The 18,091-nt window shown below is 44.6% G+C and overlaps 3 protein-coding genes across 5 annotated transcripts; all 3 read left to right on the forward strand.

Annotated features, from left to right (window-relative positions):
• The first annotated feature begins 1,162 nt into the window (after window positions 1–1,162).
• LOC117839920 (probable calcium-binding protein CML17) lies at window positions 1,163–2,579 on the forward strand. The gene has a single exon (XM_034720356.2). It carries the CDS (start codon window positions 1,522–1,524, stop codon window positions 2,161–2,163), a length of 642 nt encoding a protein of 213 aa, XP_034576247.1. The 5' UTR covers window positions 1,163–1,521; the 3' UTR covers window positions 2,164–2,579.
• A 1,180-nt stretch (window positions 2,580–3,759) lies between these two features.
• LOC117838680 (uncharacterized) lies at window positions 3,760–13,902 on the forward strand. Of its 3 annotated transcripts, XR_004636680.2 has the most exons (19): window positions 3,762–4,113; window positions 4,202–4,376; window positions 4,632–4,940; window positions 5,036–5,125; window positions 5,738–6,184; window positions 6,279–6,386; window positions 6,584–6,714; window positions 6,801–6,933; window positions 7,041–7,404; window positions 7,529–8,034; window positions 8,143–8,322; window positions 8,407–8,565; window positions 9,149–9,223; window positions 9,661–9,805; window positions 10,566–10,759; window positions 11,268–11,480; window positions 12,312–12,957; window positions 13,048–13,141; window positions 13,516–13,902. XR_004636680.2 is itself a non-coding variant. In XM_072290772.1 (18 exons), the coding sequence occupies exons 1-17, from the start codon at window positions 3,923–3,925 to the stop codon at window positions 11,857–11,859; spliced, it is 3,483 nt and encodes a 1,160-aa protein (XP_072146873.1). In that variant the 5' UTR covers window positions 3,760–3,922; the 3' UTR covers window positions 11,860–11,885; window positions 12,312–12,440. The 3 variants fall into 3 exon arrangements, 2 of the variants coding, with proteins under 2 accessions (XP_072146873.1, XP_034574696.1); XM_072290772.1 differs by lacking the exons at window positions 13,048–13,141; window positions 13,516–13,902 and adding an exon at window positions 11,797–11,885 and having other exon boundaries at window positions 3,760–4,113; window positions 12,312–12,440; XM_034718805.2 differs by lacking the exon at window positions 13,516–13,902 and having other exon boundaries at window positions 13,048–13,360.
• Window positions 13,903–15,247: 1,345 nt separating this feature from the next.
• Window positions 15,248–15,646, forward strand: LOC140221192 (uncharacterized). Its single transcript, XM_072290505.1, has one exon. It carries the CDS (start codon window positions 15,248–15,250, stop codon window positions 15,644–15,646), a length of 399 nt encoding a protein of 132 aa, XP_072146606.1.
• The last annotated feature ends 2,445 nt before the right edge of the window (window positions 15,647–18,091 follow it).

Genomic DNA, 18,091 nt, shown 5'->3' on the forward strand with positions numbered 1-18,091 from the left:
GATGGTCGCGCTTGTGGTCGCCGCAAACAGTGGCGGTTGCGCACGTTGACGAGATGATTCATCACGGCGGAGACTGCGATGTAGCAGGCACAAGACGGGGACGCCGAGACTTCTGCCCTCTCGCTAAAAACTTTAGCCTTGATGCTTCCAGTGAGGTGCCCATGGCGACCTAGAGCGCTGCGATCGCAGCGGCGGCCTCAATGTAGTGTCCGATTCGTAGCCTTGTCTCTCACGCCAACTACTGGGAATCGCCGTTAACCCTCCACCACCAGGCGTCGTACCGGTGTTCGTTTACATTGCTACCCACCGAAATCCCGCCACCAGTGTTCAAGTCGAAGCGGTAATCCAGATTAGCAGTCACAGATCCAGGGTAACGGCCGCCGATCGATCACCTTGACCGAATGATACAAGCCGCAGTACCCTTCTCGTCAATTGCCGATTCTTTTTTGCTGGTCATACACGATGAGCTATTGAGGACAAGCAATCAGCCATAGGAGAGAGAAGGCCTTGTGTAATAAGCATTTTCTGATTACGTTACCTCACACGAAACAAACAAAGAGAGTATTGAGTTAATTTGTATCAGATCCCACTGCTTTCTGTTATCGTTATCGTTTGCATTACAATTTCTCAACCAAACGGCACCGTACTGTCGTCGGTTACATCTTGGAAGTGACTTAAAGGTGATATGCAATATCTTACATCACCTGTTCCGTCACTTCCGTGTATGTATATGTTGCTATGGGAGTCAAAAAAAATTTTGATGTTATATTTGTGCTTTGTTTTGACACTATAAGTAAATCTCAGTGAGTCTTAAAATAGCACTTCCATAGCACGTACACACACGTAAAATCTCGGTGCTTTGAGCCTTTGACACGTATGTTGTTAATATGAATACCATATTTTTCATATTGAAAATCTTTTGTCACCCGTAGCAACGTCACATACATAAACCTAATAAACCTAATATTAGTAAATAAAAGCAGCAGTAATAATGCATGATTTAGATGCACCCACGAAACAGGAGACGTGCATAAGTTGGATGAGCTTTCTCTGCAATAATTGCATAGAGATTCACTCACTGACGCGTGGGCCTGATGCCAAAGGATCCACGCATTAATGCGCAGGTCCATTTCTACAGAGGACCTCCGTGACTCCGTCTATCGTTGCTCTGCTCTTGCTCCGTATGTTGCTCGCTGCTCGCTCCAAGCCTCCCTCCTGGCCCCTTCCAACAAGTCCTGCCGTGTCGACTGGCTGGCTCGTTTCGGCCGGCGGCCACGTCGCGAGTTCCCGCGCGTGGTGCCGTGCCGTGCCATGGTTTGAAGAAAGCTAGCTGTGCGCCTGTGCCTTGTCTGTTGTACACTGGTACCCCCCGCGCGCGCCCTCTCATATAGGAAAGTACGTGCGTCTCCACTACTGATCCGCCATTCCAGGGCGCCAACCCCTCCAAGATCCGACTTCTCCGGCCGCTCCACCCAATTTCGTCCTCCTCCCTGGTCTCCCTCCCCGCCTCCCGATCTCGACATGAGCGACGCCACCACGGCCCCCGCCGTCGCCGCCGGAGCCGGAGACCCCGCCGTCGACGCCGCCGCGCACAAGCCGGTCGCCCCGTCGCCGGAGACCACCCGTCGGGGCGGCAGCTCCGTGGTCGCCGCCATCAGCCAGGCGGCGCAGCAGCAGCAGCAGCAGCAGTCGCGGCTGGACGACGACCAGCTGGCGGAGCTCCGGGAGATCTTCCGCTCCTTCGACCGCAACGCCGACGGCAGCCTGACGCAGCTGGAGCTGGGGTCCCTGCTCCGGTCCCTCGGCCTCACGCCTAGCGCCGACCAGCTCGACGCGCTCATCACCCGCGCCGATACCAACTCCAACGGCCTCGTCGAGTTCTCCGAGTTCGTCGCGCTCGTGGCCCCCGACCTCCTCGCCGACAGTTCCCCATACTCCGAGGACCAGCTCCGCAGGCTCTTCGCCATCTTCGACCGCGACGGCAACGGGTTCATCACCGCGGCCGAGCTCGCGCACTCCATGGCCAGGCTCGGCCACGCGCTCACCGTCAAGGAGCTCACGGGGATGATCAAGGAGGCCGACACCGACGGGGACGGGCGCATCAACTTCCAGGAGTTCTCGCGCGCCATCACCGCCGCCGCATTCGACAACATCTTCTCCTGACCGACCGACAGAGATTCCCACGATCCGCATGGGTGTCGATCGTCGATTCATACCTTGATCATGTCAGTTTTCACTTTGTTCTTCTTCTTTTGGGGAGATTAATTTAGGAAGGTATAGATGAGGTGTGGTGTTCTTGTGAATAACAGAACAAAAAAAAAGAGAATCAATTTAGGGACAAATTACATGCATGATTGAATGTGTTCATCCATTTCCGTCAGTGTTTGCTTGCAGTCATGGAGTGCATATGTCTCTTGCATATTTGCATGGCATAGTTTAGTTCCTCTCTGGCCAAGGATGATAAGATGTCAGCATGATCGTCCTGGTGTGAATCCTTGCTTCTTGTTCGTCGTCCTGGATTATCTTCTCGAATGATTGAGCCTATGTCTGGCAATCATTACCCTTTATGCTCGGCTCAAGTTATTGAAGCATTAACTTAAAAAAAGTTATTGAAACATTGACACTTTCTTAAGAAAGAACACGTAGGCTCTCCTCGAACTTGGTTGGTGGAGTTTGTTATTAGCTTTGGACAACCAGGCAAGCAAGCAATCATGCGTGGGGTGGTACGTGTTGATCAGAATCCAAATGGCAAGAAAAGTCTCGAAACTAAACATCTGCAAAGTTCCAAATGAAAAGTTCAAACCTTTTGCAGAGTCTGAGCTTTGATCTGGTCTGTTTTGACCTGCAGGCCGCAACTGGAAGATTATGTGATACATACACGTTATCCAAAGGTGAATCTCGGGCTGTTTCGTTTTGATGTAAAAGAAGATCACTAGCTAGAGTAAGAAGTATCGCATCTTGTTTAGGCAGTGCAGACCTAGTGCAATCTGAAGTTTTATCTATGTGTTCGGCATCTGTTGCGACTGCACGAATACCGACAAATGACTTGTGAAAGTTCATAGTATTCTGCATTGTGTTCTTATCGACAAGATTATTGGAGCGACCTCGACTAGATCGGCTTGGAACTAGCACCTGAATCTGCAGAGCACAGTGCTTCTAGGGTAACAAAGTCTCTGAATCATTCCATCACCTCCGAGACTCCGGTTTTATTCTCGACTTTGTGCTTGCATATATGGCTCAATGGCTGCCGTGTCTACAATTTATAGCATGGATAAGCTTAGACGCGATAATATTATGCTAGAACCAAATTTTCAGGATCAGGGAGACTGTCGTCCAATGGTGAATGAACGGCACAACCGTTTAATGAGATCGCCGGCTTGTCCTGCTCTCCTTCTCTGAACTGAAGATGAACCTGCATTGTCCTGAGCCTGACACAAACAATGCCTTTGATCGTGGTTCATTGGTCCGAAGCTGGAAATATTTTGGATACTTATCTTAATTGCTTAGTGCTTTTTTTATACTGATAATTGCTTAGTGCTTATAAGTTATACCACGAAAACTATGCAACATGTCTTTGCATGTATTGATGTATGTTTGTTTGGACTTTGAGACTCGAGAAACCCGAATGCGAGGGATAAACAAACTGATTGCTAATGCGCTTTCATGTTCAATTCACGTATCTGGTATTTACGTTTTCCTAGCCTATACACGAAACCTTGTGATTGCCACAGTTTGCGCCACCTTCGTCTTCCCCCTGTTTCCTTCCTCCCCGTCGCTTGGCGCTTCCAGAAAAACCCCCGAGGCGTCTCGTCTCGTCTCCGCCCGACACACCTTGAACCCTCGCGAGTCGCGACGACTGGAAAAGCAGGCAAGCGCAATCCCACAGCTCGGCAGCTCCTCCTCACCGTCGCCGCCGATTTAGATGGAGATGGAGGCGGCGGCGGCCTCCGACGAAACCCTAGCCGCCGTCTTCGCCCAGCTCAAGCCCCACACCGTCGCTCTCCTCGACCTCCTCCGCAGCCGCCGGGCCGCCTCCAGCTCCGCCTCCTCCCTCCGCGAAATGGCCGCCTTCCTCCGCTCCGCCCCCGCCCCCGCACTGCAGCTCTGCTTCGAGTAATTTTCTCAAGCACCGCTTCCTTTTGTTTTGATTTTGGTTTTGGTTTGGGCCTGCTAATTTGTGTTCATTCCCCTCCCCTTTCAGCTATACAGTGTTTCCACTGCTGATGCTCCTGGATGCAGCGGTGCAGTGCAGGAAGCAAGGCAATGCACCGGGGCAGGGTGCTGGGGACATTGGCATCGCTGATGCCGTCGCCGAAGCTGGGCTGGCCTGCCTTGAAGTGCTCCTAACCAAGTGCCGCCTCACCTCAGTCAATCAGGTCAGGCGCTTAATTCCGCTCTAGCCTAGCATCATCTCATGGATCCCTTAGCTGCAACCTGCCAATTAGCTGCTTTACTGAAACCTGCAGACTCTGTAGTGTAATGTAACTAAGCATTATTTGATTCAGTAGTTGGTCTTTGGACAATTGAGTGTTTTATGAAATGAATTAGGCACACAATGTGGATTATGTTTTCATCTGGGTTTTAATCTGCCAAGCCACATCTGTAACTCATGTTTTTTTCCCCTTCCCTAGATGGTTGCAATGCTGAAAAAGTTGACTTCTGGGGCCATGCTTTCGCCTTTGGAGGCTTCAGAGGAGTTCCGCATTGGAATCATAAGATGCTTCAGAGCCATGGTTTTGCAGTTACAACCATGCTTGGAGCGGTCCTGTTCTTGCAAGCAAGCAACAGTGTTGCCTACGTCCTCAACCAATACAAGCTTGGAGGCCAGGAGTGTAGTTCACTCAAAGCTCCCTGCACAGCCAGAAGAGTGCTTGCTTGCATTCCTTCAGTCACAAAATGCTTCAGCTGCCGTTGGACACTGGCTCTCACTTCTTCTACAGGTATGACATACATTCCTGAATATAGTGTGTATCCATTTCTTCTTGGGAAAATGGCTTAGCTTTAGTTCTCATTAATGTTTGTTTTCATATGGAAGGCATCAGAACTTGAGGCATCAAGAGGGCACCGTGGAAGTGCAGATGTTAGAAAGGAAGCATTACACGCTCTCCGTATTCTTATTGCCAAGGTGAGAAGATGCTTAAGCAGTTAAGCATAAGCATATCATTGATTACCAGTTGCCTTGCTAGTATTTTCTTCCCGAACTACACCTGCCACAGCAGAGAAGCATGAAATAGACTGAAGCTACAAAAATTGGATGATCGGCATAATAACCAATCTAGCTAAAAGAATATGAAAAGCTTTTATTGAGTCATTTAAGTTATAGAAAAATTCTTGAACCCAAGAATTCAAAATGACAAGTTCTTCTTTACCCAGAAAAAAAGAACCACTTAGAATAGCCAAACAGATTATATTTGTTGAGAAATGCAAAATGCTATGGAGATGGCAAATTTCAATTATTTTTAAAAACAAAACAATGGATAAGATATATTCAACTGATGTTATGTATACCTACTCTCATATATGTGATACCAATTTTCCTCTTATTGCATTAGTAAGACAATCAACCTCGTAGTTATGCTTGGTATGCCCTAGTATCTTTCTTGTGCGCAAGATTTCACATTGCATGAAGGCATTACTCAATGGTTTTTATCTATTACAGGCATGATTCCTCCTGCTGAGACTGTTCTTTTTCCTTGCCCACAATGCATATAATTCTTTTAACCCTTTTTCTTGTTAGGTAGGTTCTGCTGATGCACTTGCCTTTTTCCTTCCTGGAATTGTCAGTCGCCTCGGAAAGGTTCTCTACACATCGAAGACTATGATTAGCGGTGCTGCTGGGAGTTCTTTGAGCATTGAACAAGCCATTCTTGGATTGACAGAGGCTTTGATGATAGTCCTAAATGACAAGGAAAATTTTAGTGCCCTTGATATGGCTATAAATGAGGATTGGGCCCATTCTTCTGGTGGTGATGGTTCAACTGAGCATGTATTGCAGATGCTTCGCCAATTACCAACCAAAAGTCTATCTGAACAGATAGGTCATGATGAAACTACAGATGACTCTACCTCCGATGCCAATAATCCCTCTGCTGATAGAAAGGCACTACATGTAAAGCGGACCAAAAAATGGCTTGAGGAAACAACTAGTAATGTTGATAAATTGCTTTCTGCCACATTCCCACATGTATGTTTTTCTTTTTTTTGTTATATAGTATATTTGAAAACAAGATGTATTGATGTAATCTTACGTATGCTTAATATTGTGTGATCTTTTGCAGCTTTCTATTCATTCATCTGAGAAGGTGAGGAGGTCGGTGGTTAGTGGTGTGAGGGGGCTTTTGTCTAGCTGCGGCTCTACATTAAAGCGAAGCAAGATGCTACTTGTGGTATGTGAACTGTAATATTTTTGTCACTTGTGAGCATGAAAGTATTGGATCTTTGATTATGTTATTTTACAACTGTGTCATTCATATCTTTGCCTTTGTATTCGAGAGAAATAATATCTTTACCTTTGTTAGCAATCTCCTAGTCCTTGACTCAAAGCTGTATTTGTTTTCTTAACTTCACAAATATAACATTGCAGGAATGCTTATGTGTTCTTGCATGTGATGATGCCGCCGCTGTGTCTGAGGCTGCACAAGATGCTCTCCTTTATCTTTTCAACCAGGGTCACAATTTTATTACAGAAAATGAGATTTCTGATATTTTTACCAGGTATGTGCTATTTTCTTTTCTTAAATGACCACAGTTGATGGTGGCCTGCGTGAGCAAAGTTCTTACTGTTGTTCATTTTTAAGCAGGCTAGTTGAAAGGTTGCCACAAGTGGTACTTGGAAGTGAGGAGACAACTGCACTGTCACATGCTAAGAGGCTGTTGGCTCTGATATTTTATGCAGGACCTCAGTTTCTGATAAATCATCTTCACCATTCTCCTGTGAGAACCCCCCCACCCAAAACCGCCCTCTGGGATCCTGGAGGTTCAGGTGTTCCTTATGTGGATGCATGATTCGTCTATTGACTTTGAAATTTATTCCCTGGCAGGTTATCGCTACTCGTTTCTTTGATTGTTTGGGTCTATGCATAAGTCATAGTTCGCAGTTTTCTGGTTCAATGGACAAGTTAATCGTATCAAAGCCACTGTCTGTTGGTTACCTCTATTCAGTTGCTGAGTTGAAGGGTGGTGCCTATTCTAAAGATATGACTAATAGTTCTCTGCAGGCCACGTATACGCCGGCAGCCTCCAAAATATCTGTTATCCATGATAACGGTTTGTCGAATGCAATACTTGGTACTGTTGAATATGAGTTGCCCCATGTGCCTCCATGGTTTGTGCATGCTGGCAGTCAGAAACTTTACTTGGTTCTTGCTGGAATAATTAGACTTGTTGGCCTATCAACAGTGTCAGGTACTTTGCAACCTTCTTCGCAAATTAGTGACTTACAGGGTGTTCCACTTGTCGTGTTCTACGAATTATGTCATTTTTATGCTGTAATCGTGGCTCATCATATTTATTTGCTTATTGATGCTAGGGAAAGAAACTGCTGCATCCTTATCTCCTTTTGTTGATATTCTACTCGATCACTTCAGGAGGTTGAGCACTGCGGTGCGATCCAAAAATATTTACAGAGATGGTCATAGGTGGTACATGAATGGTGAAGCTGGACATACACTACGCCAGGCAAGTTCAGCTGTTTGCATGCTCAATGAGCTCATATATGGTTTGTCAGATAGATCTCTTGGTATGTTTTTGCAACTGTTCCAGAAGAGATCAGCACAGATGGTAAGGACAGCTTGTCAGAATGATCAATTGATCGCTTCTGTTAAACATAATGGAGTTACTAATGAAAGAGAAGTCTGGGGATGTAATGAACAAAAGGGTACTAAAGACAATATTATTCATTGTACCGGCAGTATTCTGCATGAATATATATGTCCAGAAGTGTGGGATCTTCCAACAGAAAAGGATGTTGAGCTATGCCTAACAGAGTTGAACCTGCCATTGCACTTCTACCGTGATACCACTGCTTTGCACACGGTAATAATGAATAATTATCATTCACAAATTGGAATTGTTTCGCTCCTTAGTTTTGAATATCTGTTTTGAAAATACTATCTTCTCAAGTATTTCAGTTTGTGGTTTCAGGTGACGCTTGAAGGAATTGGAGTCTTGGGTGCTGTTCTTGGTCAAGATTTCGCACGTAGTGGGTTTATGCACTCTTCCCTTTATCTTCTGCTCCGTGAACTTATCAGCTCAAGTGCTCAGATAAGAATTGCATCAGATGCTGTCTTAAGAGCGCTTGCTGCTGCTGGCGGTCATTGTTCGGTAATAGATTGCCTTATCTCATGCCATAGTTTGTTTAATTATCATTAGATTTTCTATTTAAGATTTGTCTTCCTGCCTGTACAGGTTGGCCAATTTGTTGTCGCGAATGCAGATTACATTGTTGACTCTCTTTGTAGACAGCTACGTCACTTGGACATGAATCCCCATGTCCCTGATGTTCTTGCTTCCATGCTGTGTTACATTGGTGCTTCTCATGATATTTTACCATTCTTGGAAGAACCGGTATGTTTTAGGGTGGCTATAAATCTCAAGGTTCAAAACTTTATATTTGTTTGCTGATTTTTTGAAATTGGGTGGTGCTTCTGTACTTTCTCTGTAAGAAAATTGCGCAACTCAGCCAACCTAGTACATCGATGCCTATGTTCTTGAAGCCGGCTACTAATTCACCCTTGGCCTATGCGATACACTTATGTGGATTCATTTTTTTTTATTTTGTAGCACTGCTGGATGATTGGCAGTAACTTTAGGCTCTCTCCGGTGTGCTTGGATGGCCCCACTTTTAATTGCCATTGTCATCCCTTGTTTTTTTTCTGTCAGTGTCTTTCCATCATTGATCTGCATAATGAGTAATCCAACCATGCCCTGCTAGTGAAAGCTAAGTTCGTGAAGTACATCACTAGTATTTGTTTTTTTTTGGGGGGGGGTGGGGGCATGCCCGCATTACTAAGAGGCCTTTTGCAACAAAATAAATCGAAGTGACATATAGGGGAGGATTTATGCAATTCTTACTAAATGAAAAATAACCTTATTTTGCAAGTAAGTTTCATCCCTCTGATTTCATCATGGTGCATGTAAATTCTTACAGATGCGAGCAGTTTCTTCTGAGCTGGAGGTACTTGGCAGGCATGACCACCCACATCTAACTGTTCCATTTCTGAAGGTAATATTGTGTACACAGTTTGGTACCTGCTCACAGTTGGGATGGCGTTTTTGCGGAGGCTTTTGTATTTTTGGTTATTTGGTTTGGTTCAAGCCCACAAATTCGTGTGTGTGATAATACAGTGATACAGTGACTTCTTCAGGCAAAGCTTTCTAAGGATATGGCTAGTTATGGTTATTTATCTCTTAATTAAATAATTATGTGTGAAGTCCACAATTTTTTCATTATGTCAAAATTCTATGCGAAGTTAAATAAAAATACCCATTAATCGGTGGTAATATTGTTCCTTCCGTTGGTATGTGCAAAGATCCAATTTCTACACATGTACTTGTTTACATCTTCTTTTCAGAGTGTGCCTGGCTGCCTGCGCATTACTGATGCTTCATGTTTCATATGAGTTAGTAATTTATTTTCATGTTTCTTTTTGGTTTATCTAGGCGGTTTCTGAGATTGCCAAGGCATGCAAACATGAATCTACTAGTTTGCCAGATGACGCCCAATCATTTTATTTGAAGGTCAGTTCAGAAGGCCAAGAAGTCAAAAATATGATCGAGAAGAGAATGGAATCCAGTGCAACATCTGGTAATTGCTTGATAGGACTCATTCTTATTTTTCAGCATGTTCTACAGCAGCTATTATAGTTCATCAAAGTAATAGGCAAATGATCAATACGCATATAACCACCAGTCACCATGGGAATTTGTTTCCCATTTTATTTTGAATTACATGCTGATATTTGATAATATGTGGTGGGCTAATACTGCATCATTAACGTATAGCGCTCTTGCAAATTCCTTATTGAAGTTAAGGTCCATCATTTCTATAATGCTATGCTCTCACTCATTCCTTTTTTACTTGTTTTCCTATGAAATTTTGCAGTGCCTATATTTTAGTGTAGATATCTAAACATGATGGTACTCAGCTGAGCTAACATTTTATTGCCTTTTTACCCTGTCACACCATTTTCCTTGGTAGCTTGCGTTAGTTCATCTCTAGCCTACACCAACATGCTTGAAAATAAAAGGCTTTGTTCATGTTGTTATTGTTGTTGCATGGTACTCTGCTAACATTATGCTAGGTTTTTCCTGCGACTCCTATCCTCTTATGCATGTTCTAGTTACTTTTCTATGTCGTTCTGCCGGTTTTCTTACTTTCTCATGCAATATGTTATGGCTCAGCACCTCAGCCTCAACCACCGTCTCCATGCAAAATAAAATAAAATGTTTCAGTCTTTCTATATAGTTTTTTTGGGCACCTTGTATTTAATTTTTCAGATTTACTTTATTCAAGGTGGCTTTACGCTGTAGACTCACTAATGCCCTGTCTTTTTGTATTGCATCAGAAAGAATGAATGCTGATGCTCAACTTGATTTTATGAGCTTGGAATATTGGGAGGACTTACTTTGTAAGTTAAATGAGATGAGAAGATATAGGAGAATAGTTGGATCACTTACAGGTTCTTGCTTATCAGCTGCCACCCCACTTCTCTCTTCAACTAAGGAAACAGCTTGTCTTGTGGCCCTTGATGTTGTGGAGGTATTTTCTTTTTCTGTTAATAACACATTGTAAGTTCTAATTGTGAAATTTTTCTGTCTTCTTGGAAGGCAAATACCACTTTCTTAGTTTTAGGGCTGTCTTTTTCATGTGTTTCCATTGTTTCATTTGCTATTCTTTTTGGCCATCATTTGCAGTGATATTACAAATAATTTTTTTTTGTTAACTTGGTTTGTATGCCATTCTGTATGTCAAGGAATGTCTAGCTTAACTGTGCTTATGCAGTACCCATGGGACAGCTATGTTCAAGTTATTTGTTTTCCAATTTCTATACCAATGGAATAGCACCAATCGCCCAACTGCTTTTGCAATCTTGCTACCTGATAGTTATCATATCATAATTTCTATTGTCATTTTTATTTATATTGGTAAAAATTTACTGCAGTGTTACATTCACAGGTAGCATATACCTGCAACTTTCATGTTTCATCCCAGTGAAGTTATTTCTGATAGTTGTGGCAATAATAATGATGTTATCTGTTGTATCCAGAATGCTATTATATCTATCACCAAGGTTGAGGAGGCTTACAAGTGTGAAAATCAAAGTAAAGGAATTATTGAGGAGTCCATCCAGTTTCTGTCATTTGATGAACTTCTTGATGGTACAGATGCCAGCGAAGATGCTGATGAGAATCGATTGCTCCCAGCTATGAACAAACTATGGCCTTACTTGATTATCTGTCTAAGGAACAAGATATCAGTGGTATGTTTTTTCGCCTCTGATTGGTCCGTTTTCAGTTGCCTAGCTTGTTTCTTTAATTTTCACCATAAACAATCATAGATAACTCAATGAAATGATACATGGCTCTCCTGCATGTTCGAGAAGAAAACAACCATATACAAACTCACAATATTTCTTATATTAGCCTGTGCCCATGTTAACTGCCCTCCTACATTGAGATCGTTTGTCAGTGTTAGTTTTCATGTCTCCCTTGCACAAAGTCATGGTCTAGGGCTTTTGATCTACCAGAACATATCACTCATCCAACTGATAAGCCACTAATCTTCATGTGTTGTAGGGACCTCCTTCCTTCTCTTTTCCCTTAGTTTCTGGGGCTTCCCATTATGTTGGTGCACAGTAATTTAGGTGGATACATACCTGAATTTGGTACGGCGTGTGATGCTGTTCACTTCATAGCTTCAACTCCATTATTTTTGATATCGTCCGTCATTTTGTTGAAGGTTCAGTTCGTTTGTATTCTTGAAGTCAGGGAACAAGTGTCTTCCAGCTAACTAAAACATAAATTCTGTCATACTAGGAATTTATGTCCTGGTTAGTTGGAACTCAAGCACGTGTTTAGACATAATCTATATGCTTGAGCTTATATCAGGAATTTGCGGTGTTTAGTTGGGACATCTAATTATTTTTTTATATGATAGTCTATGTGTTTCTATTTTCAACAATTGCTGAACTGTGAACTTTCTTTTGTTTGTTGCTTTATTCTATGCACCTGCATTTGCTCTAATTTCAGCCTGATTGTACATTATCTCCCTTCTATGTAATTTCTGCGCTTACCAGACTGTTGTTTTGCAGCCGGTTGTTAGAAAGTGCACTGAAGTATTGAGTAGAGCAATTAGTATGTCTGGTGGTGATTTTTATGTACGCCGCTTTCATAAGGATGGACATATTGTTTGGAGGTTGCTGGCATTATCTCCATTCCGACGAAAAAGAATGTCAATGATGGATGAAAAAGCAATCATTTTACCATATAGGGATACCTCACTTACCTCAGAGGAACCCATGGCTGAGATCTCCAGTCAAAAAATTCAGATTGCGGTCCTGGACATGATCGCCACAATATCTTCCAGCAAAAGAAGTGCTATTGCATTAGAAAGTGTACTAAAGAAGGTTTGTGGCCTTGTGGTTGGTATCGCCTACAGTAGTTTGACAGGTTTGCAAGAAGCTGCTATAAGGGCATTGGCAGGCCTTGCCTGTATGGATGCTGACCTTGTCTGGCTTCTCTTGGCGGATGTTTATTACTCACTAAACCAAAGGGATATACCTTTACCGCCCAACCAAGATGTGGCAGAGATATCAGATCTTTTGCCCCCACCAATGTCTGCGAGAGAATACCTCTTTGTACAGTACGGAGGCGATGGTGTGAGATGTGATGTAGACCCGTCATCTGTTCACGAGGTGTTCAAAAGGATGCAGGATGTGGTCCTAACATGAAAATCAGGTGCAGTCCACAGCTTTCTCCTTACAAGCTATGCTAACAGGTTTTCTGTTGCTACATTTAATTATTTGAGAATTCCACTTTGTTTTTCAGGTTGATCTCCCTGTATAAAAACCTTGCCGATGGGATTTTGTGTCACTGCTGGCTAGCCCGCCAGTGTCACATATTTTGCCTGTACTGGAAAATGGTAAACTTTTTAGAGTTTTTTCTCTTGCTCTGCAAAATAGTAGTTTGAACCAATAAGACAATGAAAATGCAAGAAACTTGCATGAGTAGGAGAAGCAAATAACAACCAAAGCTAACAGTTTGTGATCTGGAGATCTTTATAGAAGCCATTTAGAATTATTGAACCTGTAACTATACTTTGGCTCATTTTTGTATCTGCATCAGTTTTGTTTCACTTGTATATGACTCCAATCCTCTCAGTGGTGTGCTTTCTTTGTAATGCAAATGTATCATTAACTAAATATAAATCCTTTGCTGCTAGCATAAAGTATCTTTTTGACAAAACTCTGGTCCAACCTTGAGTACTCTTGATCTTTTCACCCTTAAAAACATCAGGAACAATGATGAAGGATGAGCTGGAGTTGCCAGGGAACATCTTTGTGGTGTTGCAATTGGATATGTCATTGGCATTATGCTTTGTTGCTAGAATCAGTGAAGAGTGCGATCTGTTTCTATCAAGCAATTGCACTTGGCATGTGTGACTGTATGCCATGGACATTGTTCTCCATGATGTTGTGAGCAAGGAGCAGCAACCGCTTGGAGGGGTCATCAAGCAAATTACAACACAAGCAAAGTACAGGATGGTTTTCTGATGGGGTGCATGTGTAATTATATCGAGCAAACGTGTATCACATGGTGGAGTTTAGTCGTGTGAAAAGAAAGGTAGATGATGTATAAACCATCTCTGAGTTGATTGCTCCCTTTTCTGAAGCGTTTTTTTTATTCTGGGTCTGGGATATTCATGTCTAATGCCCGTCAAAATTCGTTGGTAAACATCTTGCTAGCCCTTTCTAATCTGTAAAACAAAAGGTGAACACCTCGCTTCAGTCCCGTATAGATCACGGATATTCCTTTTGTTGACACTCGCTTGTCTCCAAAGCGAAAGGTGAAATCTCACCTGAATCAGAAGGTATCTGTGCTTCATGTAGGCGTGAGCATGTTTGGTACAAATTGGTCTTTGCAATGAACAGCCTGTCTTCCTGGTTTACCACCGTACATATCCTACAACTTTTAAATCACCTTTTTAGTTTTTTTCTTCTTTTCTTGCCCCTATTAAATAAATTTTATCACTAACAACTTCTCTTTCCATATGCACAACTCTAGAACATGTTTTGAATTGGAGGGAATATCTAAGAAGCGAGGTAACTGTTATATCTGTTAGATGTATATGTATTGTTGGTTTACCTTTTCTGTTAGGGGTTTTCTGTATATTTTTCTCTTCTTGTACCTGTATATATATGGGCCTAGAGCCCCTGTTATGAATACAAGTGCTATTCCTAACATGGTACAGAGCCGAACTAGGGTTAGGTTTCTTCCCAATCTGCCCTAGGGTTCCTTTTTTTTCCTCCGCACGTTGCACTTGTGTGCTATTCTCCTCCGTCAACTCCGGGCGCTGCCCGTCCGGCTCTCCACCCGCCGGACTCGTCGTCGTCCAGCTCTCCACCCGCCCGCCGGAGTCGCCGCCCACGCTGCCCACCCCGCCGGAGTCGCCGCCCGTGCTGCCCCGGCGCTCCGCCCGTCCCGCCGGAGTCGCCGCCCGCGCCGCCCCTCCGCCTGCCCCGTCAGAGTCGCCGCCCGCCCGCGCAGCCCCGGCGCCCCGCTCGCCCGCGCCGCTCTGCTCTGGCCCCTCGTGGCCGCCCTGCTCGTTCGCCTGTGCGGTGCGGTGCGGTGCGGTGCGGTGCAGACCACGTGACAGGATAAGACTCCTGTGAAGGAGTTTGGTCCCGTAAAAAAAAAGAAAAAAAAAGAAAAAAAGAAGAAAAAAACGCTTGCGCCACTTTTCTTCTGCGCTCTCGCCGTCGCCCGCCACTATTTTCCTTGTGCTCTCGCCGTCGCCATGGCTCCTTCAACTCCTTCGTCTGGTGGTGTCCCAGTGTTACGTTGCCCGGTACTATTCAATGGCAACAACTATCGCGATTGGGTTCCTCGTCTACGGATTCATATGCGTGGTCTTCGTCTTTGGGAGTTTCTTACTGGCGAGTTGCCTTGTCCACCTCGTCCTACTGCTCCTACATATCCGGTGCTTCCTACGAAGCCAGTGATTCCAGAGAAGGCTACGGCTGAAGAGATGGATCGATTGCTTGCTACTCATGATGCAGATGTGGCGAAGCTCCTTGCTTATTATGATGATGGTCTTGCATCTTATGAGTCTCAGTTTACTGCATACCGGACATGGGTTGATGAGGATGCTCGAGCTGCTTCTATTCTTGTTGCTAGCATTGAGGACAAGGTTTCGGCTGATATTATTGAGCTTGATTTTGCACATCAGATGTGGGCTTTTCTTCGCACACGTTATGAGCCCACTGGTCAGTCTACTTTTCTTGCAGCCATTCGTCAGGAGCAGCTCGTTCGACAGGGTGATGGTACCGTTGATGATTTCTATGGTCAGATTTCTACTATTTGGCGCCAGCTCGACACTCTTAGTCCTCCGTTGTCTCCTAGCACCTGCCAGTCCTGCCTGTGTTAGCAGCAGGCTCTTGAGCTTCGTCGCACCTACGACTTCTTGACGCGTCTTCGGGATGAGTTTGAGCCACTTCGTGCACAGCTGCTTGCTTGCCATCCCTGTGTCTCACTGATGGAGGCTCTTGCTGCTGTTCGTAATGAGGAGACTCGCCTTCTTGCTGCTGGATTGATGCGATATTCTTCATTTTTGGCTGCTAGCTCCTCTACTCGTCCTGCGGTGCCATCTTCTGAGAGTCGAGGGGGTGGTCTTAAATGTGATTGGTGTGGCAAGGATAATCATGTGGAGGCATTTTATTATAGGAAGAAGAAGGCTCAGTCTCGTGAGGGTCAGTCTCGCCGCGGTGGACGTTCTTCACAGGGTCCTAGTGCTGCTGATGGTTCTGCTCGTTCTTCGCTGGGTGCTAGTGCTACTGGTGGTTCTGATTCTGGAAGTCCTCAGAGGAGTTCTGCTGGTTCTGAGACACATGAGATCATCAGGTTGCTCAGTCGCCTTGTTACCTCTACGTCACCAGGTGCTGCGGGTTCTGTGACTCAGCCCTCTGCACCTATAGGTTCTGCTGCTGCTTCGCAGTCTTCCACTTTGGGATCACCTTCCATGTCTACTCCAGGTATTTGTCCATGGATTCTTGATTCTGGTGCTTCGTTTCATATGACTCCTGATTGCATCTGTCTTTCTTCCATACGGTCTCCACCTGGTTCTCCTATTGTTCATACAGCCGATGGTTCTTCTCTTCCTGTTGTCGGACATGGCACTCTCCTATCCGACTCTTTTCATGTCCCTAATGTTTCATATGTTCCCGATCTGACCATGCAGCTCATGTCCGTTGGCCAGCTTACTGATCATGACTGTCGTGTCATTCTTGATCCTAATTTTTGTTATGTTCAGGATCGTCGCACGGGTCAGCTGGTTGGTACTGGCCCTCGTCGTTGTGATTCTCAGCGTCTTTGGGAGCTTGACTGGCTTCGTCTTTCTTCCGCTGCGCCCGTCAGTCTAGTTGGCTCCGCTTTGGCTGCTTCGTCGACCGCATCTTTTGATCAATGGCATCATCGCTTGGGTCATCTATGTGGCTCCTGTCTATCTAGTTTGATTCGTCGTGGTCTTCAAGGTTCTGTTTCAGGTCATGAGTCTTTAGCTCAGTGTCAAGGTTGTCGGTTGGGCAAGCAAATTTAGCTTCCCTATCATTCTAGTGAGTCTGTGTCACAGCGTCCTTTTGATCTTGTTCATTCGGATGTCTAGGGTCCTGCTCCCTTTGTTTCTAAAGGGGGCCATCGATACTATATTATATTCATAGATGATTTTTCTCGTCATACATGGATTTATTTTATGAAACATCGTACCGAGGCCTTATCCATCTACAAGTCTTTTACTTCTATGATCCGCACTCATTTTGACACTTCTATCCATGTCTTTCGTGCTGACTCTGCAGGCGAGTACCTTTCAGTAGCCCTTCGTCAGGTTCTCTCTGAGTAGGGCACTCTTGCTCAGTTTTCTTGTCCTGGCGCCCATGCTCAGAATGGTGTGACCGAACGCAAGCATCGTCATCTTCTTGAGACTGCTCGTACTCTTCTGCTTGCTTCTTCTGTTCCGCCTCACTTTTGGGCTGAGGCTGTGTCTACAACCACTTATTTGACTAACATTCAACCTTCTTCTGCGCTTCATGGTGAGATTCCTTTTGAGCGTCTTCTGAATAAGGTGCCTGACTATTCTAGTCTTCGTCTTTTTGGTTGTGTGTGCTATGTGCTTCTTGCACCTCGTGAACGCACGAAGCTGATTGCTCAATCTGTCGAGTGTGTTTTTCTCTGCTATAGTTCTGAGCATAAGGGATATCGTTGTTGGGACCCAGTTGGACGTAGGATGCGGATTTCTTGGGATGTTATTTTTGATGAATCCCATCCTTTCTATCCTCACCCTTCTTCTGATGTTTCCTCGGAGTCTTTGGTCGATCCCCTCTCCTTCTTAATATTACCAGATACTTCTATTGCTACCACCCCTTTATCTCGTCCGGCACCTCCTCACATGGTCCCCCCTGTAGTCTCCTCGCCTGTTCATCGTGCTGATGTGCTTTCCCCGGAGTCTACTTCTCTGGAATGTCCTACTAAATTTTCTGTAAAGCCACCGGTGACACATGTTTATACTCGTAGAGTTCGGCCCTCTGATGTGCCCTCTTCGTCTGATATGCCTTCTTCTCCTACTGAGGCCTCTCTTTCAGAGGATTCACCTCCTGAGCAGCTTCTTCATCGTAGTCATCGTCTTCGTAGGTGTCCTGATTGGTATTCTTCTTCTGCTTATGCTGCCACTGTTCTTTCGGAGCCGTCATCTTATCGTGATGCTCTTCCTCATCCGGAATGGCAACACGCTATGGCTGAGGAGATTGCCGCTCTTGAGCGCACTCACACGTGGGACCTTGTTCCTCATCCTGCCAATGTGCGCCCTATTACATGCAAGTGG

The sequence above is a fragment of the Setaria viridis genome, chromosome 9 (genome assembly GCF_005286985.2).
Source record: "Setaria viridis chromosome 9, Setaria_viridis_v4.0, whole genome shotgun sequence".
Classification (NCBI taxonomy): domain Eukaryota; kingdom Viridiplantae; phylum Streptophyta; class Magnoliopsida; order Poales; family Poaceae; genus Setaria; species Setaria viridis.